Source organism: Salmo salar, chromosome ssa02, assembly GCF_905237065.1.
Source record: "Salmo salar chromosome ssa02, Ssal_v3.1, whole genome shotgun sequence".
Classification (NCBI taxonomy): Eukaryota; Metazoa; Chordata; class Actinopteri; order Salmoniformes; family Salmonidae; genus Salmo; species Salmo salar.
Genome location: NC_059443.1, coordinates 48706704 through 48733714, shown reverse-complemented (window position 1 = coordinate 48733714; position 27011 = coordinate 48706704). Strand labels below are relative to the sequence as shown.

At 45.1% G+C, this 27011-nt stretch overlaps 1 protein-coding gene across 3 annotated transcripts in view; it reads left to right on the top strand.

The window, feature by feature from the left end:
- Positions 1 to 27011, top strand: part of LOC106584953 (spectrin beta chain, non-erythrocytic 1) — a 136250-nt gene that overhangs the window by 58054 nt on the left and 51185 nt on the right. For all 3 annotated transcript variants that reach the window (XM_014170641.2, XM_014170652.2, XM_014170647.2), the window contains 10 exons: positions 859 to 953; positions 1253 to 1333; positions 1779 to 1894; positions 11898 to 12010; positions 12332 to 12519; positions 13095 to 13212; positions 13775 to 13933; positions 15888 to 16190; positions 17587 to 17740; positions 18029 to 18899. In XM_014170641.2, coding sequence (XP_014026116.1) covers positions 859 to 953; positions 1253 to 1333; positions 1779 to 1894; positions 11898 to 12010; positions 12332 to 12519; positions 13095 to 13212; positions 13775 to 13933; positions 15888 to 16190; positions 17587 to 17740; positions 18029 to 18899 — 2198 coding nt within the window. The remainder of the gene's footprint in view (positions 1 to 858; positions 954 to 1252; positions 1334 to 1778; positions 1895 to 11897; positions 12011 to 12331; positions 12520 to 13094; positions 13213 to 13774; positions 13934 to 15887; positions 16191 to 17586; positions 17741 to 18028; positions 18900 to 27011) is intronic.

The window sequence follows — 27011 nt, the reverse complement described above, 5'->3', positions numbered from 1 at the left end:
ACTTAGTCAGTGTTCTATTATTATCCTGGAGACCCATTGTGTACAGCAGGGTCTCGATTATCTGAATCAGATATGTTATTATTGGTATGTGAGCAACAAACCCAGTTGCTCTGCATGAGGAGAGTTGGCCAGTATGCTGATTTCAATCCAACTCAGCATCAAAAGCTTATTTACTGTAGGGCCTCATCCTTTATAACATTGATCTAATACTAACTTGTACTTCTCAGCACACATATTACACAGTCAATTATTTACATAAAGATTATGTTATAACATGAATAAGATATGTAGGCAATGTATGGCAACTGCTTGGCATCAGACCGCAAGGCGCTACAGCGGGTAGTGCGTAAATCCAAGGACCACTATACCAGGCGGTGTGAGAGGAAGTCAAAGACTCCAGTCATCCAAGTCATAGACTGTTCTCTCCGGAAAGCGGTACCGGAGTGCCAAGTCTGGGACCAAAAGGCTCCTGAACAGCTTCTATCCCCAAGCCATCAGCCTGCTGATCAGTTAATCAAATGGCTACCCGGACTATTTGCATTGACTCCCTTTTTTTTGTTGCACTGACTCTCTTGCACTGACTCTATGCACATTCACTGGACTCTACCCACACACTCACACATACTACACTGATACTCTCAACATACACATACACACACTACATACACTCACACACATTCACGCTGTTTCACACTCTTCCCATTCGCTGCCACTACTCTGTTTATTATCTATCCTGATCGCCTAGTCACTTTTACCCCTACCCACATTTACATATTACCTCAATCCCCTCAACTACCTTGTACCCCCAGCACATTGAGTCTGTTCACGGGTGCTGTTGTATTATTGTCTGTGTGACAGATCCAGGACATTAGTGTTGAGACTGATGGAGACAACAAGGAGAAGAGATCAGCCAAGGACGCCCTGCTCCTCTGGTGCCAGATGAAGACTGCTGGGTGAGTGATTGACTGTCACCTTGCATTCAGACACGTTTCTTAGAGATTTGAAATACTTAGACTTAGGTCATCTACATTACAGCTCTCAGTTCCACCACTTGTCTTAAACAATCCTCCTTAAGATATACATTTATTTAGACAGCAACACCATTGTGACTTTTCATTTACTTTCAGAAGAAGTCAGTAAAGAAATTCCAGAAGAAGTTCCACATCTTCAATTATATAGAAATTGCTTAGGGAATGAATTTGAACATTGAACACATCGTCATATCTGTTGTTCTCTGTTTTGTTCTTTATAGCTATCCAAACGTGAACATTCACAACTTCAGCACCAGTTGGCGAGATGGCATGGCATTCAATGCCCTCATCCATAAGCACAGGTAAAAAGAGTCTGTTTGATCAACTATTCTCCATGCCCTTGTGTGTCACATTTTACAACATTCCTAACATATTTCAGATCATTTTTCTCATGTAATTCAGACCAATTATCCTTTGTGATTTATGTCACAGTCTGCTATTTACTTTATATGGCCACATGTAATGACCCAATATATATTTTTTTATCCCACCTCCAACCCCCCTCATTTATGATGATTTATTTTCTTACTTACAATAGAGTAATGTTCAAATAATTACTTTTTGGTGTATTTGGGATGTATTGATGCATTACTGTACATCATTTGGTATAATTGTGTTGAATCTTTGAGATATTGGAACATAACTAACATTTCAACAGGTAAATTACATCTGGGTATTTACCTTGTGATTCTTTGGTGGTATACTGTGTGACTGGTGCTGTGGCATGATGCTTTGTCTCGTGTAAAGGCCAGACCTGATTGACTTTGACAAGCTGAAAAAGTCCAATGCCCACCACAACCTGCAGAATGCCTTCAATTTGGCTGAGCAGCATCTGGGGCTTACCAAGCTCCTGGACCCAGAGGGTGAGTTCTGGACTATGCTCTTCTATGTAGTAGAGGAGGGCATATGGAAAATAGCTAAATCTGGTGCAACGTATAATTTCTCAGTGTACAGTCGTGGCCAAAAGTTTTGAGAATGACACAAATATTAATTTTCACATAGTCTGCTGCCTCAGTTTGTATGATGGCAATTTGCATATAAACCAGAATGTTATGAAGAGTGATCAGATGAATTGCAATTAATTGCAAAGTCCCTCTTTGCCATGCAAATGAACTGAATCCCCCCAAAAACATTTCCACTGCATTTCAGCCATGCCACAAAAGGACCAGCTGACATCATGTCAGTGATTCTCTCGTTAACACAGGTGTGAGTGTTGACAAGGCTGGAGATCACTCTGTCATGCTGATTGAGTTCGAATAACAGACTGGAAGCTTCAAAGGAGGATGGTGCTTGGAATCATTGTTCTTCCTCTATGAACCATGGTTACCTTCAAGGAAACACGTGCCATCATCATTGCTTTGCACAAAAGGGCTTCACAGTCAAGGATATTGCTGCCAGTAAGATTGCACCTAAATCAACCACTTATCGGATCATCAAGAACTTCAAGGAGAGCGGTTCAATTGTTGTGAAGAAGGCTTCAGGGCACCCAAGAAAGTCCAGCAAGCGCCAGGACCGTCTCCTAAAGTTGATTCAGCTGCGGGGTCGGGGAACCACCAGTACAGAGCTTGCTCAGGAATGGCAGCAGGCAGGTGTGAGTGTATCTTCACTCACAGTGAGGCGAAGACTTTTGGAGGATGTCCTGGTGTCAAGAAGGGCAGCAAAGAAGCCACCTCTCTCCAGGAAAAACATCAGGGACAGATTGATATTCTGCAAAAGGTACAGGGATTGGACTACTGAGGACTAGGGTAAAGTAATTTTCTCTGATGAATCCCCTTTCCGATTGTTTGGGGCATCCGGAAAAAAGCTTGTCCGGAGAAGACAAGGTGAGCTCTACCATCAGTCCTGTGTCATGCCAACAGTAAAGCATCCTGAGACCATTCATTTGTGGGGTTCAAATCAAAAATCAAATGTATTTATATAGCCCTTCTTACATCAGCTGATATCTCAAAGTACTGTACAGAAACCCAGCCTAAGACCCCAAACAGCAAGCAATGCAGGTGTAGAAGCACGGAGGCTAGGAAAAACTCCCTAGAAAGGCCAAAACCTAGGAAGAAACCTAGAGAGGAACCAGGCTATGAGGGGTGGCCAGTCCTCTTCTGGCTGTGCCAGGTGGAGATGATAACAGAACATGGCCAAGATGTTCAAATGTTCATAAATGACCAGCATGGTCAAATAATAATAATCACAGTAGTTGTCGAGGGTGCAACAGGTCAGCACCTCAGGAGTAAATGTCAGTTGGCTTTTCATAGCCGATCATTGAGAGTATCTCTACCGCTCCTGCTGTCTCTAGAGAATTGAAAACAGCAGGTCTCGGACAGGTAGCACGTCCGGTGAACAGGTCAGGGTTCCATAGCCGCAGGCAGAACAGTTGAAACTGGAGCAGCAGCACGGCCAGGTGGACTGGGGACAGCAAGGAGTCATCATGCCAGGTAGTCCTGAGGCATGGTCCTAGGGCTCAGGTCCCCCGAGAGAGAGAAAGAGAGAATTAGAGAGAGCATACTTAAATTCACACAGGACACTGGAGAAATACTCCAGATATAACAGACTGACCCTAGACCCTCACTATTGTAGCATAAATACTGGAGGCTGAAGAGACACTGTGTCCCCATCCGAACAGGACAGGGCCAAACAGGCAGGATATAACCCCACCCACTTTGCCAAAGCACAGCCCCCACACCACTAGAGGGATATCTTCAACCACCAACTTACCATCCTGAGACAAGGCCGAGTATAGCCCACAAAGATCTCCGCCACGGCACAACCCAAGGGGGGCGCCAACCCAGACAGGAAGACCAAGTCAGTGACTCAACCCACTCAAGGGACGCACCCCTTCTAGGGACGGAATGGAAGAGCACCAGTAAGCCAGTGACTCGGTCCCTGTAATAGGGTTTGAGGCAGAGAATCCCAGTGGAGAGAGGGGAACCGGCCAGGCAGAGACAGCAAGGGCGGTTCGTTGCTCCAGTGCCTTTCCGTTCACATTCACACATAGGACCTACTGAAGAGATGAGTCTTCAATAAAGACTTAAAGGTTGAGACCGAGTCTGCGTCTCTCACATGGGTAGACAGACCATTCCATAGAAATGCAGCTCTATAGGAGAAAGCCCTGCCTCCAGCTGTTTGCTTAGAAATTCTAGGGACAATTAGGAGGCCCGCGTCTTGTGACCGTAGCGTACGTGTAGGTATGTACGGCAGGACCAAATTGGAAAGATAGGTAGGAGCAAGCCCATGTAATGCTTTGTAGGTTAGCAGGAAAACCTTGAAATCAGCCCTTGCCTTAACAGGAAGCCAGTGTAGGGAGGCTAGCACTGGAGTAATATGATCAAATCTTTTGGTTCTAGTCAGGATTCTAGCAGCCGTATTTAACACTAACTGAAGTTTATTTAGTGCTTTATCCGGGTAGCCGGAAAGTAGAGCATTGCAGTAGTCTAACCTAGAAGTAACAAAAGCATGGATTAATTTTTCTGCATCAATTTTGGACAGAAAATGTCTGATCTTGGCAATGTTATGCAGATGGAAAAAAGCTGTCCTTGAAACAATCTTGATATGTTCATCAAAAGAGAGATCAGGGTCCAGAGTAACGTCGAGGTCCTTCAGTTTTATTTGAGACGACTGTACAACCATCAAGATTAATTGTCAGATTCAACAGAAGATCTCTTTGTTTAGTAGAAAGTTTGCAGCCATCCACTTCCTTATGTCTGAAACACAGGCTTCCAGCGAGGGCAATTTTGGGGCTTCACCATGTTTCATTGAAATGTACAGCTGTGTGTCATAGCAGTGAAAGTTAACATTATGTTTTCAAATGACATCCCCAAGAGGTAAAATATATAGTGAAAACAATAGTGGTCCTAAAACGGAACCTTGAGAAACACCGAAATTTACAGATTTGTCAGAGGACAAACCATTCACAGAGACAGACTGATGAGAGACAAACTGATATCTTTCCGACAGATAAGATCTAAACCAGGCCAGAACTTGTCCGTGTAGACCAGTTTGGGTTTCCTATCTCTCCAAAAGAATGTGGTGATCGATGGTATCAAAAGCTGCACTAAGGTCTAGGAGCACGAGGACAGATGCAGAGCCTCGGTCTGACGCCATTAAAAGGTAATTTACCACCTTCAAAAGTGCAGTCTCAGTGCTATGATGGGGTGTAAAACCAGACTGAAGCATTTTGTATACATTGTTTGTCTTCAGGAAGGCAGTGAGTTGCTGCGCAACAGCTTTTTCAAATTTCTTTGAGAGGAATGGGAGATTCGATATAGGCTGATAGTTTTTATATTTTCTGGGTCAAGGTTTGGCTTTTTCAAGAGAGGCTTTATTACTGCCACTTTTAGTGAGTTTGGTACACATCCGGTGGATAGAGAGCCGTTTATTATGTTCAACATAGGAGGGCCAAGCACAGTAAGCAGCTCTTTCAGTAGTTTAGTTGGAATAGGGTCCAGTATGCAGCTTGAAGGTTTAGAGGCCATGATTATTTTCATCATTATGTCAAGAGATATAGTACGAAAACACTTGAGTGTCTCCCTTGATCCTAGGTCCTGACAGAGTTGTGCAGACTCAGGACAACTGAGCTTTGGAGGAATACCCAGATTTAAAGTTCCAGGTCTCCGGCAGCCTCTGGAACTGCCGGTCTGCAGCCAACAAGGCTGAGTTCATCTCAGCCTATGCTACCCTCCAGTCCCTAGACTTCCTGGCGCTGACGGAAACATGGATTACCACAGATAACACTGCTACTCCTACTGCTCTCTCTTCGTCTGCCCACGTGTTCTCGCATACCCCTAGAGCATCGAGCCAGCGGGGTGGTGGCACTGGAATCCTCATCTCTCCCAAGTGGACATTCTCTCTTTCTCCCCTGACCCATCTGTCTATCTCCTCATTTGAATTCCATGCTGTCACAGTTACCAGCCCTTTCAAGCTTAACATCCTTATCATTTATCGCCCTCCAGGTTCCCTTGGAGAGTTCATCAATGAGCTTGACGCCTTGATAAGTTCCTTTCCTGAGGATGGCTCACCTCTCACAGTTCTGGGTGACTTTAACCTCCCCACGTCTACCTTTGACTCATTCCTCTCTGCCTCCTTCTTTCCACTCCTCTCCTCTTTTGACCTCACCCTCTCACCTTCCCCCCCTACTCACAAGGCAGGCAATACGCTTGACCTCATCTTTACTAGATGCTGTTCTTCCACTGATCTCATTGCAACTCCCCTCCAAATCTCCGACCACTACCTTGTATCCTTTTCCCTCTTGCTCTCATCCAACACTTCTCACTCTGCCCCTACTCGGATGGTATTGCGCCGTCCCAACCTTCGCTCTCTCTCTCCCGCTACTCTCTCCTCTTCCATCCTATCATCTCTTCCCTCTGCTCAAACCTTCTCCAACCTATCTCCTGATTCTGCCTCCTCAACCCTCCTCTCCTCCCTTTCTGCATCCTTTGATTTTCTCTGTCCCCTATCCTCCAGGCCAGCTCGGTCCTCCCCTCCTGCTCCGTGGCTCGACGACTCACTACGAGCTCACAGAACAGGGCTCCGGGCAGCCGAGCGGAAATGGAGGAAAACTCGCCTCCCTGCGGACCTGGCATCCTTTCACTCACTCCTCTCTACATTCTCCTCTTCTGTCTCTGCTGCTAAAGCCACTTTCTACCACTCTAAATTCCAAGCATCTGCCTCTAACCCTAGGAAGCTCTTTGCTACCTTCTCCTCCCTCCTGAATCCTCCTCCCCTCCCCCCCCCTCCTCCCTCTCTGCGGATGACTTCGTCAACCATTTTGAAAAGAAGGTTGACGATATCCGATCCTCGTTTGCTAAGTCAAACGACACCGCTGGTCCTGCTCACACTGCCCTAGCCTGTGCTTTGACCTCTTTCTCCCCTCTCTCTCCAGATGAAATCTCGCGTCTTGTGACGGCCGGCCGCCCAACAACCTGCCCACTTGACCCTATCCCCTCCTCTCTTCTCCAGACCATTTCCGGAGACCTTCTCCCCTTCCTCACCTCGCTCATCAACTCATCCTTGACCGCTGGCTACGTCCCTTCCGTCTTCAAGAGAGCGAGAGTTGCACCCCTTCTGAAAAAACCTACACTCGATCCCTCCGATGTCAACAACTACAGACCAGTATCCCTTCTTTCTTTTCTCTCCAAAACTCTTGAACGTGCCGTCCTTGGCCAGCTCTCCTGCTATCTCTCTCAGAATGACCTTCTTGATCCTAATCAGTCAGGTTTCAAGACTGGGCATTCAACTGAGACTGCTCTTCTCTGTGTCACGGAGGCTCTCCGCACTGCTAAAGCTAACTCTCTCTCCTCTGCTCTCATCCTTCTAGACCTATCTGCTGCCTTTGATACTGTGAACCATCAGATCCTCCTCTCCACCCTGTCCGAGTTGGGCATCTCCGGCGCGGCCCACGCATGGATTGCGTCCTACCTGACAGGTCGCTCCTACCAGGTGGCGTGGCGAGAATCTGTCTCCGCACCATGCGCTCTCACCACTGGTGTCCCCCAGGGCTCTGTTCTAGGCCCTCTCCTATTCTCGCTATACACCAAGTCACTTGGCTCTGTCATATCCTCACATGGTCTCTCCTATCATTGCTATGCAGACGACACACAATTAATCTTCTCCTTTCCCCCTTCTGATAACCAGGCGGCGAATCGCATCTCTGCATGTCTGTCAGACATATCAGTGTGGATGACGGATCACCAGCTCAAGCTGAACCTCGGCAAGACGGAGCTGCTCTTCCTCCCGGGGAAGGACTGCCCGTTCCATGATCTCGCCATCACGGTTGACAACTCCCTTGTGTCCTCCTCCCAGAGTGCTAAGAACCTTGGCGTGATCCTGGACAACACCCTGTCGTTCTCCACTAACATCAAGGCGGTGACCCGATCCTGTAGGTTCATGCTCTACAACATTCGCAGAGTACGACCCTGCCTCACACAGGAAGCGGCGCAGGTCCTAATCCAGGCACTTGTCATCTCCCGTCTGGATTACTGCAACTCGCTGTTGGCTGGGCTCCCTGCCTGCGCCATTAAACCCCTACAACTCATCCAGAACGCCGCAGCCCATCTGGTGTTCAACCTTCCCAAGTTCTCTCACGTCACCCCGCTCCTCCGCTCTCTCCACTGGCTTCCAGTTGAAGCTCGCATCCGCTACAAGACCATGGTGATTGCCTACGGAGCTGTGAAGGGAACGGCACCTCCATACCTTCAGGCTCTGATCAGGCCCTACACCCAAACAAGGGCACTGCGTTCATCCACCACTGGCCTGCTGGCCCCCCTACCTCTGAGGAAGCACAGTTCCCGCTCAGCCTAGTCAAAACTGTTCGCTGCTCTGGCACCCCAATGGTGGAACAAGCTCCCTCACGACGCCAGGACAGCGGAGTCAATCACCACCTTCCGGAGACACCTGAAACCCCACCTCTTTAAGGAATACCTAGGATAGGATAAAGTAATCCTTCTAACCCCCCCTTAAAAGATTTAGATGCACTATTGTAAAGTGGTTGTTCCACTGGATATCATAAGGTGAATGCACCATTTTGTAAGTCGCTCTGGATAAGAGCGTCTGCTAAATGACTTAAATGTAATGTAAATGTAAAGAGGAGTCCATAATTTGCTTTCTAATGATCATGATCTTTTCCTCAAAGAAGTTCATGAATTTATTACTGCTGAAGTGAAAGCCATCCTCTCTTGGGGAATGCTGCTTTTTAGTTAGCTTTGCGACAGTATCAAAAATAAATTTCGGATTGTTCTTATTTTCCTCAATTAGGTTGGAAAAATAGGATGATCGAGCAGCAGTGAGGGCTCCTCGATACTGCACGGTACTGTCTTTCCAAGCTAGTCGGAAGACTTCCAGTTTCCGTTCCAATTTTCTGGAAGCTTGCTTCAGAGCTCGGGTATTTTCTGTATACCAGGGAGCTAGTTTCTTATGACAAATGTTTTTAGGGGTGCAACTGCATCTAGGGTATTGCACAAGGTTAAATTGAGTTCCTCAGTTAGGTGGTTAACTGATTTTTGTCCTCTGACGTCCTTGGGCAGGCAGAGGGAGTCTGGAAGGGCATCAAGGAATCTTTGGGTTGTCTGAGAATTTATAGCACGACTTTTGATGCTGCTTGGTTGGGGTTTGAGCAGATTATTTGTTGCGATTGCAAACGTAATAAAATGGTGGTCCGATAGTCCAGGATTATGAGGAAAAATAATAAGCTCGACAACATTTATTCCATGGGACAAAACTAGGTCCAGAGTATTACTGTGGCAGTGAGTAGGTCCGGAGACATGTTGGACAAAACCCACTGAGTTGATGATGGCTCCGAAAGCCTTTTGGAGTGGGTCTGTGGACTTTTCCATGGGAATATTGAAGTCACCAAAAATGTGAATATTATCTGCTATGACTACAAGGTCCGTTAGGAATTCATGAACGCTGTATATGGCCCAGGAGGCCTGTAAACAGTAGCTATAAAAAGTGATTGAGTAGGCTGCATAGATTTCATGACTAGAAACTCAAAAGATGAAAACGTAAGATTTTTTTTTGTTGTAAATTGAAATTTGCTATCGGAAATGTTAGCAACACCTCCGCCTTTTGCGGGATGCGCGGGGGATATGGTCACTAGTGTAACCATGAGGTGAGGCCTCATTTAACACAGTAAATTCATCAGGCTTAAGCCATGTTTCAGTCAGGCCAATCACATCAAGATTATGATCAGTGATTAGTTCATTGACTATAACTGCTTTGGAAGTGAGGGATCTAACATTAAGTAGCCCTATTTTGAGATGTGAGGTATCACGATCTCTTTCAATAATGGCAGGAATGGAGGACGTCTTTATTCTAGTGAGATTGCTAATTCGAACACCGCCAACCTAGGTCGAGGCACAGACACGGTCTCAATGGGGTCTCTTTTGGGACTACACTGACTGTGCTAGTGGCAGACTCCACTAAGCTGGCAGGCTGGCCTGCACCCTATTTCATTGTGGAGCTAAGGGAGTTAGAGCCCTATCTATGTTCGTAGATAAGATGAGAGCACCCCTCCAGCTAGGATGGAGTCCGTCACTCCTCACCAGGCCAAGCTTGGTCCTGTTTGTGGGTGAGTCCCAGAAAGAGGGCCAATTATCTACAAATTCTATCTTTTGGGAGGGGCAGAAAACAGTTTTCAACCAGCAATTGAGTTGTGAGACTCTGCTGTAGAGCTCATCACTCCCCCTAACTGGGAGGTGCCAGAGACAATTACTCGATGCCGACACATCTTTCTAGCTGATTTACACGCTGAAGCTATGTTGCGCTTGGTGACCTCTGACTGTTTCATCCTAACATCGTTGGTGCCGACGTGGATAACAATATCCTTATACTCTCTAAACTCGTCAGTTTTAGCTTTAGCCAGCACCATCTTCAGATTAGCCTTAACGTCGGTAGCCCTGCCCCCTGGTAAACAGTGTATGATCGCTTGATGATTCGTTTTAAGTCTAATACTACGGGTAATGGAGTTGCCAATGACTTGGGTTTTCAATTTGTCAGATCTAATGGTGGGAGCCTTCGGCATCTCAGACCACGTAAGGGGAGGAGTAGAGACCAGAGAAGGCTCGGCCTCAGACTCGGAATAGCTACTTAATGGGGAGAACTGGTTGAAGGTTTCTGTCGGCTGAATGAGCGACACCGGTTGAGCATTCTTACAGCATTTCCCTCCAGAAGCCATGAGAAAGGCTGCAGGGACCGTGCGAGGGGATTTATACTACTATCTGTACTTACTGTTGGCACAGACGCTGTTTCATCCTTTCCTACACTGAAATTACCCTTGCCTAACGATTGCGTCTGAAGCTGGGCTTGCAGCACAGCTATCCTTGCCGCAAGGCGATCGTTCTCCTGTAAATTATGAGTACAGCGACTGCAATTAGAAGGCATCATGTTAATATTACTACCTAGCTTCGGCTGTTGGAGGTCTCGACGAACCATGTCCAGATAAAGCGTCTCAGCCAAGGGAGTGGGCTCACTCACAATTTTGCCTAAGAACACAGCCATGAATAAAGAATGGTACCAACACATCTTCTGAGAGCAACTTCTCCCAACCATCCAGGAACAGTTTGGTGACGAACAATGCCTTTTCCAGCATGATGGAGCACCTTGCCATAAGGCAAAAGTGATAACTAAGTGGCTCGGGGAACAAAACATCGATATTTTGGGTCCATGGCTAGGAAACTCCCCAGACCTTAATCCCATTGAGAAATTGTGGTCAATCCTCAAGAGGCGGGTGGACAAACAACAACCCACAAATTCTGACAAACTCCAAGCATTGATTATGCAAGAATGGGCTGCCATCAGTCAGGATGTGACCCAGAAGTTAATTGACAGGGCGGATTGCAGAGGTCTTGACGAAGAAGGGTCAACACTGCAAATATTGACTCTTTGTATCAACTTCATGTAATTGTCAATAAAAGCCTTTGACACTTATTAAATGCTTGTAATTATACTTCAGTATTCCATAGTAACATCTGACAAAAATATCTAAAGACACTGAAGCAGCAAACTTTGTGGAAATTAATATTTGTGTCATTCTCAAAACTTTTATCTTCGACTGTACTGTTACTTATGTTTTTGTTATCCAAATAAACATAATAAAATTGTAATAATTCTTAACTGGAATGTATAAAATACTGTAGGGGCCAGAGTCTGGTCTAGTGATAGTGCTGCAGACTCCAGGCTACATATACCCCCTGGCGATGGGGATTTGAGCCATGTCTGCCACTTTCCACTTTCTACCTGCTTTACCTTCCCACTGCCCTGTCATAAAAAATTATGAAATAAAAAAGGAGATCTTTTAATATTTTTGTAATGTTCCAAATCATCGTCACTATGACTTACAAATTGTATTAACCAATCAGAAATAAAATTTTTGCTTCACAGATATCAGTGTGGACCACCCTGATGAGAAGTCTGTCATCACATACGTGGTGACATACTACCACTACTTCTCCAAAATGAAGGCCCTGAAAGTGGAGGGGAAACGTATTGGAAAGGTGACTCAGCGTTTATTCTCAATTTATTATCTCAAATTCCATGTTTGTTTGTTGGGTTGTTGTCAACAAGTTGCCTCAGTTGTTCGGGGCAGAGTAAGAGCTTTTCAGATTTGGATTCAAATAGTATAAAAACTTTCAAGCTGTACTTGATTGAGGTTTTAGGGCATAATGAAACCAATGGAATAGTATCAAAAGTGCAAACTGTCAATCTGGCACTTCAGGAAGGCCAAACTAAAAGAAAGAAAACAAATACTATATATGAACCCCGGTCTGAACATTTTTGGCCAGAGCTTGACATGTGTGACCTCTTTGTTCCGCTAGGTACTGGACAATGCCATTGAGACAGAGAAGATGATTGAGAAGTACGAGTCTCTGGCCTCAGACCTGCTGGAGTGGATTGAGCAGACCATCATCATCCTCAACAATCGCAAGTTTGCCAACTCTTTAAACGGGGTGCAGCAGCAGCTTCAAGCCTTCAACACATATCGCACGGTCGAGAAACCCCCTAAGTGAGTAACCCCCGCCAGCACCCAATCCCAAATCAGCCCCTATACCCCAATACACTTATTGTGATCTGACAAGATGGGCAATCTTCAGCTTTAATACCCTCTTATGAATATTTGTAAATGTCTATAATATTTACTCAAGGTATAACTTTGTCCAGTTATCAGTTATCCCTGACCCTTTTTTTGGTTACTGTTCCTGTGACATTCCCTGAACATCAAATTCTTTGTTCCAAACTTCTGAACCAATATTTTTATGAAAAATTAATGTCACTACCTAAAGCAAAAATATCAAATCCTAATGTTAAATGAATGGCACAACATTCTGGGTGCACGCCTCTCTCCTGCTTGTAGTGGAATTTACTTCAAAATTTTAGTTCTGCTATGTCCATGAATTGAAGCGATAAGATATGCATGTTTAGTATGTAACGATGCAGAAATAAGACATGACTGTTGCATTCCAAAAACGCTTTGAAATAAGTGCAACCCTGCGAACTTGAAGTAATATGTGTTTAGACATTAGCCTTTTTATACGCTGTCAAAATATCACTCCCAAAACCATTTATCTTTTTATCGATCAGGTTTACTGAGAAGGGCAACCTGGAGGTGCTTCTGTTTACCATCCAGAGCAAGATGAGGGCCAACAATCAGAAAGTCTACATGCCCAGGGAGGGCAAACTCATCTCTGACATTAACAAGGTGATGCCTGTAGTCTCTGACGAACGCTTTAGGGTGACGTTCCCTAGGTACAGATTAAGGATCAGTTTCCCTTCCCCCAATCCTAACCTTTACCATTAGTGGCGAAAATGTTAAACTTACTCAAGATCAGGGTCTAGGGACAAAGTTACCCTACTCCTTGACCAATGTTTTGTCTTAATGAAACATCAAGTTGTTCACTATCTCTCTCTCTCCTGTTTGTCTGTGTCAGGGTGGTTGGTAGTCTTTCTTTGGTGTGTGGTAGTATTATTATTAGTAAGTAGGCGTTTTACTATGGGCATAATTTTTACAATGGGAGTAATTCAGCCAACTCATACATTTTGCATCCGGACATAAAACTGTGAGATTATGAAAGAGTTTAATCCACCATTGGCATAGTGTGTATGTGTAAGGTACAAGACAGACTGGTGGCAAATGGTAGCAATTCAAAATGTAGAATAGTCTAGAAATGAACAGAAAAATAACGTCCGATGTTCATGTTGGTCTGTCTTGTCCATATGATATACTGGAGTTAATATTGTGTGTTTAACTTTGTCTATGGTAGACCTGGGAGAGACTGGAGAAGGCAGAGCATGAGCGGGAGCTGGCTCTGAGGACAGAGCTGATTCGACAGGAGAAACTGGAGCAGCTGGCTCGCCGCTTTGACCGCAAGGCTGCCATGAGGGAGACCTGGCTGAGTGAGAACCAGCGCCTCGTCTCACAGGTAAAAACAAACGCTTGCCCACAAATAGAAGAACACACATGCATATGTATGCACATACTTACACAATCACTCAAAGTAGCCATGAGAGACAACTGGCTAAATTAAATCCAACGGCTTGTCGCACAGCCATAGACACACACACACACACTCACACAAAGAATAATTATAAAAAGCAATTGTGACACTTTACCTCCTATTTACACAAAATACAGTACTTTACCACATCATTGTCAATACAAATGTCTCAGCCATTGTTTTCTCACAGTTTTGCACCACTTGGTGGACACACAGATTCAGTGTAATACACTGGTATGGCAGCATCTCTGTGCACATTAAGATTAAGTGCTGCAGATGTAAACGGTACATCTCATTTGCTTTCCTACTTTTGTCAAACTGAAATCAGGGCCAATCTGCAGTTGAAAAAATAACAAAGCGGACACCCCGCCTCTGTTTTGGCAATAACCTGAGGGATGGGCCAGGAAAATGTAACCACTCTCAAATTCATAGACAGAGCTATGGATGCAAGGCTTGACCATCGCTGATATCACAAATTATCGTTAATAAAGCTTCGGGATTGGTGTTCCTTCCACGGGACGGTTGAGCTAACGTAGGCTAATGCGATTAGCATGAGGTTGTAAGTAACAAAAAAAATTCCCAGGACATAGAAATATCTGATATTGGCAGAAAGCTTACATTCTTGTTAATCTAACTGTAGTGTCCAATTTACAGTAGCTATTACAGGGAAATAATACCATACTATTGTTTGAGGAGAGTGCACAATTTTGAACATGAAAAGTTATTAATAAATAAATTAGGCACATTTGGGCAGTCTTGATACAACATTTTGAACAGAATGCAATGGTTCATTGGATCAGTCTAAACCTTTGCACATACACTGCTGCCATCTAGTGGCCAAAATCTAAATTGCACCTGGGCTGGAATAATACATTATGGCCTTTCTCTTGCATTTCAAAGATGATGGTACAAAAAAATGCAAAAGAATGGTTGGTTTTTTCTTTGTATTATCTTTTACCAGATCTATTGTGTTATATTCTCCTACATTCTTTTCACATTTCCATAAACTTCAAAGTGTTTCCTTTCAAATGGTACCAAGAATATGCATATCCTTGCTTCAGGGCCTGAGCTACAGGCAGTTAGATTTGGGTATGTCATTTTAGGCGAAAATTGAAAAAAAGGGGTGGATCCTTAACCATGTTGAGGCTATACAGTGTTTGTTTACATTTACAATGTTTACAAACATTGGAGCAAAACAAGCTTATATTTTTGGTTCTGATGGGGTGTGACAGTTGAAATAATGTCACGAGGCATACATTTTTTTTGTTTATAGTTTTTTTTCTCTCCCCCTTTTCGTGATATCCAATTGGTAGTTACAGTCTTGTCCCATCGCTGCAACTCCCGTACGGACTCAGGAGAAGTGAAGGTTGAGAGCCGTGTGTCCTCCGAAACACGACCCGCCAAGCCGCACTGCTTATTGACACAATGCTTGCTTAACCCGGAAGCCAGCTGCACCAATGTGTCGGAGGAAACACTGTGCATGCGCCCGGGCCACCACAGGAGTCGCTAGAGCACGATAATACAAGGAAATCCCAGCTGTCCAAACATTCCCCTAACCCAACGACTCTGGGCCAATTGTGCGCCGCCTCATGAGTCTCCCGGTAGCGGCCGGCTGCGACACAGCCCGGTATTGAACCCGGATCTGTAGTGACTGCACCACTCGAGAGGCCCCTCATGAGGCATTTCTAAGTTATATTCTTCAAGAATCAATGGGTATATAGTATTTTATATGTCATTGTCAAATTGTAAAGACGATAACTTTACAGAAATAGAGAGTATTTCTTTCTTGTATGCCGGTATGTTGCCAACCATACAGTATATCCTAACAGTATTATATTGTATTTCAATCTATTCCATTCCCATCACTTCTATCTCGCAGGACAACTTTGGCTTCGACCTTCCAGCGGTGGACGCGGCCACCAAGAAGCATGAGGCTATCGAGACGGATATTACGGCTTACGAGGAGCGTGTGCAGGCCGTGGTGTCCGTCGCTAAGGAGCTGGAGGCAGAGAAATACCACGACATCAAACGAATCGCAGCACGCAAGGACAATGTGATCCGGCTGTGGGAGTACCTGCTGGAGCTTCTGAAGGCGAGGCGCCAGCGCCTGGAGATGAACTTGGGTCTGCAGAGGGTCTTCCAGGAGATGCTTTACATCATGGACTGGATGGACGAGATGAAGGTAAGAGAGGGAAAGAGGACCCTTCCGAAAATGTATGTGTTAAAACCGTGTTGGGAAGACATTTATAATTGCACATTTAATTTTTTATTGTAACACAAATTGAATTGTTCAAAATGCATTCTACCTCATCTACCCTGCTTTCACTCTTACTCTTCAATCTCTTCATTCAAAGACTCAATCATGGACACTACTGACAGTTGTGGCATGTTTGCGTGATGTATTGTTGTCTCTACCTTCTTGCCCTTTGTGCTGTTGTCTGTGCCCAATAATATTTGAAACCATGTTTTGTGCTGCTACCATCTTGTTGTCATGTCGCTACCATGCTGTATTGTCATGTGTTGCTGCCTTGCTATGTTGTTGTCTTAGGCCTCTCTTTATGTAGTGTCGTGTTGTCTCTTGTCATGTGTGTTTTGTCCTATATTTGTTATTTTATTTTATTTTTTTAATCCTAGACCTCGCCCCCACAGGAGGTATTTTGGTAGGCCGTCATTGTAAATAAGAATTTGTTCTTAACTGACTTGCCTAGTTAAATAAAGGTTAAATAAATAGGAAATTCACTAACACATGAACACATTTAAAATGTATTGGAAACAGGTCATTTCAAGTCAAACAGAATGTATTAATCTTGTGTGAAATTTCCGGTAGGGGTGTCATATCATGTTACCATGTCAGATAATGTTACCCTAATGTCCCATCCCTCTTCTAAATAATAATTTTAACCAGTATCAATGGTGAAACTAACTGGCGTATGTCAGTCCAATGCTGAATAATTCCAAATCGGCACACCTGAACCTCGTCCTAGGCCCTCCTGTAGATACAAGAGGATTGGGTTGGCACTGTAAGCACTGCATCATCTTGCGTTTCTGATTGGCTGGGTGGAATTCTCGGCATATTGCTTCCACCTATCAAATCCTCTTAGGTTTACAGGAGTCACAAGGGAGTTGATGGTAGTTGTAATAAATACTCAGGGAGAAAAAGGTGTAGATTCACACGCAGAGCACGGCAGGTGTCTATTTCACCTTCACTAAATAAGGAGCTGATGAGACCAGGTGAAATCAATGAACAAAAATGAAAGACAGGGCTACGTTCAAGAACACAAAGAAACAGGGCTACGTTCAAGAACACAACGAAACAGAACACAAGGTTGACTAAGAAAATAAATACAGAACCTTACAGTAGTGGTTGATTTGGATTGATTTTGACATTTCATCTAAATTATAAAACTTTCAAAAAGTTTCCTCACCTTGAAATAAATACTCATATTGCGTTTCAAAGTGCACAAAAAGTAAACGATTCATATTGGAAACTGACGAACTAAGGCCAGTGTAATTGAAGGTGCCTGTATGTTGCTAACACACATGCCCGTATGTCATGCCTTTATGTCTCTGCCACACAGATGATGCTACTGTCCCAGGACTATGGGAAGCATCTGCTCGGAGTGGAGGATCTCTTGCAGAAACATGCCCTGGTGGAGGCCGACATCGGCATCCAGGCCGACCGAGTCAAAGCTGTCAACAACAATGCTCAGAAGTTCGCCATCGACGGCGATGGTGAGAATGACCTAAACAGTCCGACTGCTATTATTCTAATTGTGAATCATATTGTTATCACTTGTTTGTATTATTAACTGATGATGATGATAATACATGTCAACACATAATTTTACGGTTCAGTTGTATAGCGTAGCATTTTGCAAGATCTATACAAGCAAATGGAAAATTAAACATTAAAGGAATAGTCAACGGAATGATATCATAACATATAAGTCAATACAGTACAATGTAACTCTGTGGGTGCTGCAAGATGCTAACTGGGCCTCTGTTCTGTCTCCTCTACAGTTTACAAGCCCTGTGACCCTCAGGTAATACGTGACCGTGTGGCACACATGGAGTTCTGTTACCAGGAACTGACCCAGCTGGCTGCCGAGCGACGGGCCCACCTGGAGGAGTCCCGCCGCCTCTGGAAGTTCTTCTGGGAGATGGCCGAGGAGGAGGGCTGGATACGAGAGAAGGAGCAGATCCTGTCGTCGGACGAGAGCGGCAAGGACCTGACGGGCACTGTGCGCCTGCTGAGCCAGCACCGCGCCCTGGAGGATGAGATGAATGGCCGTGCAGGTCACCTGCAGCACACCATCACTGAAGGCCAGGCCATGGCCGACGGCGGCCACTTCGGCGCTGCCAAAATCCGTGAATGCATCACCGACCTGCGGGCGCAGTGGGCAGCGTTGGAGGAGCTGGCGGCCGTGAGGAAGGCCCATCTGGAGGAAGCGTGTGCCCTGCACCAGTTCCAGGCGGACGCAGATGATGCCGACGCCTGGACCCTGGATGCCCTGCGCATTGTGTCCAGCGGCGAGGTGGGCCATGACGAGTTCTCCACACAGGCCCTGGTGCGCAAACACAAGGACGCCGCCGCCGAGGTGGCCAGCTATCGGCTGGTGATCGATGCTCTCTATGAGCAGGCGGGCGCCTTGCCTGAGGAGCAGGTCCAGTCGGAAGAGGTCAAGGGCCGCCTGGCAGGCATAGAGGAGCGCTACAAGGAGGTGGCCGAGCTGACCCGGTTGAGAAAGCAGGCACTGCAGGACGCCCTGGCCCTCTACAAGATGTTCAGCGAGGCGGACGCCTGCGAGGTGTGGATCGATGAGAAGGAGCAGTGGCTCAACAGTATGGAGATCCCAGAGAAGCTGGAAGACCTAGAGGTCATTCAGCACAGGTGAGAGAAGCCATACATATATAAATGCATGCTGAAGTCACAGTCGACCCCTAGCGGCTAAACCTTTAGGCCTGATTTAGCTTAGTGTGCTACTCAAGTACTTGACATACAGTTCCAGTCAAAAGTTTGGACACACCTACTGGACACACCTAACACACATGCAAGCAGTTTTTGGAACAATGTTGTCGATTTTCCAAACACTTATCACGTGGTTAGCTCGTCATGACCCCACCATTTCATGGCAACAGAGGGCTCTCACAGGGTGGTCGCGAGAGTGCTCAGGGAGGTGTTTAGGGGTTTCCGTTGGTGCTACTACTGTGGAGAGTCCAGACCAGGTCTCCACCGTGCACATTCCCCCCGAATATGCCGATTTGGCTCTCGCCTTCTCCAAAAAGAAGGCTACTCAATTACCACCCCATCGACGGGGGGATTGTGCGATAAATCTCCTGGTAGACATTGCACTTCCCAGGAGTCACGTGTATCCCCTGTCACAGGCGTAGACGGCAGCTATGGAAACATATGTCTCTGAATCCCTGCGTCAGGGGTACATTCCATCCTCCACTTCACCCGCCTCCTCGAGTTTCTTTTTTGTGAAGAAGGAGGGAGGTCTGCGCCCGTGTATTGACTACCGAGGCCTAAATCCGATCACGGTGAGGTACAGTTACCCGCTACCTCTTATCGCCACAGCGATTGAGTCAATGCACGGGGCACGCTTCTTCACCAAACTAGATCTCAGGAGCGCTTACAACCTGGTGCGGATCAGGGTGGGAGACGAGTGGAAGACGGCGTTCAGTACAACCTCAGGGCATTATGAGTACCTCGTCATGCCATACGGGTTGATGAATGCTCCATCAGTCTTCCAAGCCTTTGTAGACGAGGTTTTCAGGGACCTGTATGGGCAGGGTGTAGTGGTGTATATTGATGACATTATGATATACTCCGCTACACGCGCCGAGCATGTGTCCCTGGTGCGCAGGGTGCTTGGTCGACTGTTGGAGCATGACCTGTACGTGACCTGTACGTCAACCCTCCTTCCTAGGGTACCGCATTTCCACCTCAGGGGTGGAGATGGAGAGTGACCGCATTTCAGCCGTGCGTAATTGGCCGACTCCCACCACGGTAAAGGAGGTGCAGTGGTTTCTAGGGTTTGCCAATTACTACCGTAGGTTTATCTGGGGTTTTGGTCAGGTAGCGGCTCCCATTACCTCACTGCTGAAGGGGGACCAGTACGTTTGCAGTGGTCGGCTGAGGCGGACAGGGCTTTTGGTCACTTGAGGGCTCTGTTTACCTCGGCTCTCGTGCTGGCCCATCCGGATCCCTCTTTGGCGTTCATAGTGGAGGTGGACGCGTCCGAGGGTGGGATAGGTGCCGTGCTCTCTCAGCACTCGGGTACGCCACCGAAGCTCCGCCCCTGTGCCTTCTTCTCGAGGAAGCTCAGCCCGGCAGAGCGAAACTATGACGTGAGGGACCGGGATCTGTTGGTCTTGGAGACATTAGCTTGAGGGGGCTAAACACCCTTTTCTCCTCTGGACTGGCCACCGCAATCTGGAGTACATCCGGGCAGCGAGGAGACTGAACCCTCGCCAGGCAAGTTGGGCCATGTTCTTCACCCATTTTGTTTTCACACTTTCTTACAGACCAGGTTTCCAGAACATGAAGGCAGACGCACTGTCCCGGCTGTATGACACAGAGCAGCGGCCCATGGATCCCACCCCATACTCCCGGCCTCCTACCTGGTGGCACCGGTAGTGTGGGAGCTGGACATGGACATTGAGCAGGCGTTACGTGCAGAGCCCGCTCCCCTCCAGTGTCCCGCTGGGCGTCTGTACGTTCCATCTGCTGTCCGTGATCGGCTGAGCTATTGGGCCCACACGTCACCTTCCTCTGGTCATCCAGGCATCGGTCGGACAGTGCGCTGTCTGAGTGGGAAGTACTGGTGGCCCACTTTGGCCAAGGACATGAGGGTTTATGTTTCCTCCTGCTCGGTGTGCGCCCAGTGTAAGGCTCCTAGGCACCTGCCCAGAGGTACAGCGGGGGAAAAAAGTATTTGATCCCCTGCTGATTTTGTACGTTTGCCCACTGACAAAGAAAGGATCAATCTATAATTGTAACTTCTCAGGGCTGCCTGGGACGTTACCGTCCCACCCACGGTTCACACTATTCAACAGCCAGTGAAATATCAGGGCGCCAAATTCAAAACAACAAAATGTCATAATTCTAAGTTCTCAAACATACGACTATTTTACACCATTTTAAAGATACACTTCTCCTTGATGTAACCACGTTGTCCGATTTCAAAAAGGCTTTACGGCGAAAGCATAAAGTTAGATTATGTTAGGACAGTGAAAACACAAGAAAAACCACACAGCCATTTTCCAAGCAGGAGAGGGGTCACAAAAACCATAAATTCAGCTAAAATTATGCACTAACCTTTGACGATCTTCATCAGATGACACTCCTAGGACTTAATGTTAGACAATACATGTATGTTTCGTTCAATAAAGTTCATATTTATATCAAAAAACAGCATTTTACATTCGCGCGTGACGTTCAGAAAATATTTTGCCTCCAATACTGCCGGTGAATCAGCACAACAATTTACAAAAATACTCATCATAAACGTTGATAAAATATGAAACTGTTATTCAAAGAATTATAGATAAACATCTCCTTATGCAACCGCTGTGACAGATTTCAAAAAAGCTTCACGAGGAAAGCACACTTTGCAATAATCTGAGTACAGCGCTCAGAAAACCAAACCAGCAATACAGATACCCGCCATTTTGGAGTCATCTAAAATCATAAATAGCATTAGAAATATTCACTTACCTTTGATGATCTTCATCAGAAGGCACTTCCAGGAATCCCAGGTCCACAATAAATGTTGTTTTGTTGGATAAAGTCCATTTATGTCCAAATACCTCGTTGTTTGTGCGTTCAGTAAGCTACTCCAAGTGTAGGAAGCGCGGCCAAAATGTTACGACGAAAAGTCAAAAGTTCTATTTACGTTCGTTCAAACATGTCAACTGTTGTATAGCATCAACCTTTAGAGCCTTTTTAACTTAGAACTTCAATAATATTCCAACCGGACGATTCCAATGTCTTGAAAAACGTTTTGGAACACAGCTAACTCTCACATGAATGCGTGCCAATGAAGTCATGTCCTTTCCTCAGTCAACAACTTCCAACTTCCTTTGTTGGCTCTGTGTTCACCATAGAATCCTCAAACAACTTTCTAAAGACTGTTGACATCTAGTGGAAGCCTTAGGAAGTGCAAAATGAACCCTAAGTCACTGTGTGTTGGACAGGCAATGACTTAAAAAGACTACATGCATCAGATTTTCCACTTCCTGGTTGGATTTTTCTCAGGTTTTTGCCTGCCATATGAGTTCTGATATACTCACAGACATCATTCAAACAGTCTTAGAAACTTCAGAGTGTTTTCTATCCAAATATCCTAATGATATGCATATCCTACCTCCTGGGCCCAAGTAGGAGGCAGTTTAATTTGGGTAAATTTTTCATCCGCCCGTGAAAATACTGCCCCCTAGCTCAGACAGGTTAATGGTAGGTTTATTTGAACAGTGAGTGTCAGAATAACAACAAAAATATCCAGAAAAACGCATGTCAAAAATGTTATAAATTGATTTGCATTTTAATGAGGGAAATAAGTATTTGACCCCCTCTCAATCAGAAAGATTTCTGTCTCGAAGGTGTCTTTTATACAGGTAACGAGCTGAGATTAGGAGCACACTCTTAAAGGGAGTGCTCCTAACAGCAGCTTGTTACCTGTAAAAAAGACACCTGTCCACAGAAGCAATCAATCAATCAGATTCCAAACTCTCCACCATGGCCAAGACCAAAGAGCTCTCCAAGGATGTCAGGGACAAGATTGTAGACCTACACACGGCTGTAATGGGCTATAAGACCATCGCCAAGCAGCTTGGTGAGAAGGTGACAACATTTGGTGCGATTATTTGCAAATGGAAGAAACACAAAAGAACTGTCAATATCCCTCGGCCTGGGGCTCCATGCAAGATCTCTCCTCGTGGAGTTGCAATGATCATGAGAACGGTGAGGGATCAGCCCAGAACTACACGAGAGGATTTTGTCAATGATCTCAAGGCAGCTGGGACCATAGTCACCAAGAAAACAATTAGTAACACACTACGCCTTGAAGGACTGGAATCCTGCAGCGCCCGCAAGGTCCCCCTGCTCAAGAATACATATACAGGCCCGTCTGAAGTCTGCCAATGAACCTCTGAATGACTCAGAGGACAACTGGTGAAAGTGTTGTGGTCAGATGAGACCAAAATGGAGCTCTTTGACATCAACTCAACTCGCCGTGTTTGGAGGAGGAGGAATGCTGCCTCTGACCCCAAGAACACCATCTCCACCATCAAACATGGAGGTGGAAACATTATGGTTTGGGGGTGTTTTTCTGCTAAAGGGACAGGACAACTTCACCACATCAAAGGGACGATGGACGGGGCCATGTACCGTCAAATCTTGGGTGAGAACCTCCTTCCCTCAGCCAGGGCATTGAAAATGGGTCGTGGATGGGTATTCCAGCATGACAATGACTCAAAACACACGGCCAAGGCAACAAAGGAGTGACTCAAGAAGAAGCACATTAAGGTCCTGGATTGGCCTAGCCAGTCTCCAGACCTTAATCCCATAGAAAATCTGTGGAGGGAGCTGAAGGTTCGAGTTGCCAAACGTCAGCCTCGAAACCTTAATGACTTGGAGAAGATCTGCAAAGAGGAGTGGGACAAAATCCCTCCTGAGATGTGTGCAAACATGGTGGCCAACTACAAGAAACATCTGACCTCTGTGTCGTGTCTTTGGGCACCTTTAAACTGAAGACATGTTTATCAATTAACTCCCTGTAATTATTATCACGCGATTAAACTGATTAATCGTTTAATTGTAATTAACTAGGAGATCGGGGCACCAAGGAAAATATTCAGATTACAAAGTTATAATTTTCCTAATATAACTTTACTATATTATAACATGATATATTATATTCTATTATAGTATAGGCCGATTATCTTCTGGTTTAACCTCTATGGGCTAGGTGGGACGCTTACCTCAAAAATGCTAAAACTTCAATTTTTCAAACATATGACTATTTTACACCATTTTAAAGATAAGACTCTCGTTAATCTAACCACACTGTCCGATTTCAAAAAGGCTTGATACAAATCATTAAAATCCAGACAGAAAATATTTACGCAAGAAGCAACCTATTATCACACAAAAAGCAAAACATTAGATTATGTCACCAGAGTACCCAGCCAGAAATAATCAGACACCCATTTTTCAAGCTAGCATATAATGTCACATAAACCCAAACCACAGCTAAATGTAGCACTAACCTTTGATGATCTTCATCAGATGACAACCCTAGGACATTATGTTATACAATACATGCATGTTTTTTTCAATCAAGTTCATATTTATATCAAAAACCAGCTTTTTGCATTAGCATGTGACTAGCATGTGACTAGCATTCCCACCGAACACATTTTGCAATATTCTCAGTAGATAGCCCGGCATCACAGGGCTAGCTATTTAGACACCCAGCAAGTTTAGCACTCATCAAAGTCAGATTTACTATAAGAAAAATGTTATTACCTTTGTTGTCTTCATCAGAATGCACTCCCAGGACTTCTACTTCAAGAACAAATGTTGGTTTGGTCCAAAATAATCCATCGTTATATCCAAACAGCGGCGTTTTGTTTGTGCGTTCTAGACACTATCCTAAAGGGTAAATAAGGGTGGCGAGCATGGCGCAATTCGTGACAAAATAATTCTAAATATTCCATTACCGTACTTCGAAGCATGTCAACCGCTGTTTAAAATCAATTTTTATGCCATTTTTCTCATAAAAAAAGCGATAATATTCAGACCGGGAATCTGCGTTTAGATAAACAGACAAAGGAAAAGAAAGCATTCGGTCGAAGCGGGCACGCGCCTAAGCCCATAGTACTCTGAGTGGCCACTTGCCAAAAGCGATAAAGTGTTTCAGCCAGAGCCTGCCTCGATATCGTTCAACTTTTTCCCGGGCTCTGAGACCCTATGGAAGCCGTAGGAAGTGTCACGTTATTGCACAGATCCCGAGTCTTCAATAAAAAGAGCCAAGATGAAACACTACTTCTCAGACAGGCCACTTCCTGCTTGAAATCTTCTCAGGTGTTGGCCTGCCATAGGAGTTCTGTTATACTCACAGACACCATTCAAACAGTTTTAGAAACTTTGGGGTGTTTTCTATCCAAAGCCAATAATTATATGCATATTCTAGTTACTGGGCAGGAGTAGTAACGAGATTAAATCGGGTACGTTTTTTATCCAGCCGTGTCAATACTGCCCCCTAGCCCTAACAGGTTAAGCATCTCCAATCCAAAATTAAATCTAGAATTGGCTTCCTATTTCGCAACAAAGCATCCTTCACTCATGCTGCCAAACATACCCTCGTAAAACTGACCATCCTACCGATCCTCGACTTCGGCGATGTAATTTACAAAATAGCCTCCAACACTCTACTCAACAAATTGGATGCAGTCTATCACAGTGCCATCCGTTTTGTCACCAAAGCCCCATATACTACCCACCACTGCGACCTGTACGCTCTCGTGTTCTGGCCCTCACTTCATACTCGTCGCCAAACCCACTGGCTCCAGGTCATCTACAAGTCTCTGCTAGGTAAAGCCCCGCCTTATCTCTGCTCACTGGTCACCATAGCAGCACCCACCCGTAGCACGCGCTCCAGCAAGTATATCTCACTGGTCACCCCCAAAGCCAATTCTTCCTTTGGCCGCCTTTCCTTCCAGTTCCCTGCTGCCAATGACTGGAACGAATTGCAAAAATCACCGAAGCTGGAGACTCATATTGCCCTCACTAGCTTTAAGCACCAGCTGTCAGAGCAGCTGACAGATCATTGCACCTGTACATAGCCCATCTGTAAATAGCCCATCCAACTACCTCATCCCCAAACTGTATTTATTTATTTATTTATTTTGCTCCTTTGCACCCCAGTATCTCTACTTGCTCATTCATCTTCTGCACATCTACCATTCCAGTGATTAATTGCTATATTGTAATTACTTCGCCACCATGGCCTATTTTTTGCCTTACCTCCCTTATCCTACCTCATTTGCACACACTGTATATAGACTTCCTACTGTATCATTGTCACGTCCTGACCAGCAGAGGGAGCAATTGTATTAGTTTGGTCAGGACTTGGCAGAGGGTTTGTGTTTCGTATGTTTTCTACGTTCTGTCTAGTTTAGTTTTTTCTATGTTTAGTTTTGGGTGTTGGACTCTCAATTGGAGGCAGGTGTTGCTAGTTGCCTCTGATTGAGAGTCCTATATATAGGTGTGTGTTTGGTTTGGGTTTTTGTGGGTAGTTGTATTTGCACTGCGTTATGTTAGTCTGCAAATCTGTTAGCTGTCGTTCCTGTTTCTTGTTTTTTCCGTTACTCACTTTATATAATTTATTAAAGTATGAGTATTCCGGTACCAGCTGCGCCTTGGTCTCATCTCTTCAACGACACTTGTGACAATCATTGACTGTATGTTTGTTTATTCCATGTGTAACTCTGTGTTGTATGTGTCGAACTGCTTTGCTTTGTCTTTGCCAGGTCGCAGTTGTAAATGAGAACTTGTTCTCAACTAGCCTACCTGGTTAAATAAAGGTGAAATACAATCAATAAATATTTTACCTTATAATCGCTGGAGACAAATGTGATACCAGCCATATGGAAGCAAACTGATGTATATCCACATATCAACTTTCCCACAGTAAAGTTTCTGAAATGCTGTGCCATTACACAGAATCTAAATTGTGCAGTGATGGGCACTTTCGAATGCCTTAATTCTAGGCTACCCTGACTTTCTCAGTTTCATATTTCTATCATGTTAAATATTGGCCACTATCAGTATCGAATGTCAGTAGGCCTCATAACAACTGCCAATTTCAATGTACACCAAAGGGTCCCTCTGTAATGGATGATTACAATCAGTGCCGGGTAACCGAATGGGTATGCAGGGCACGTGCCCTGGGGCCCCCAACCTCTGCTATATTTTACATGAATTTACACTGATAGA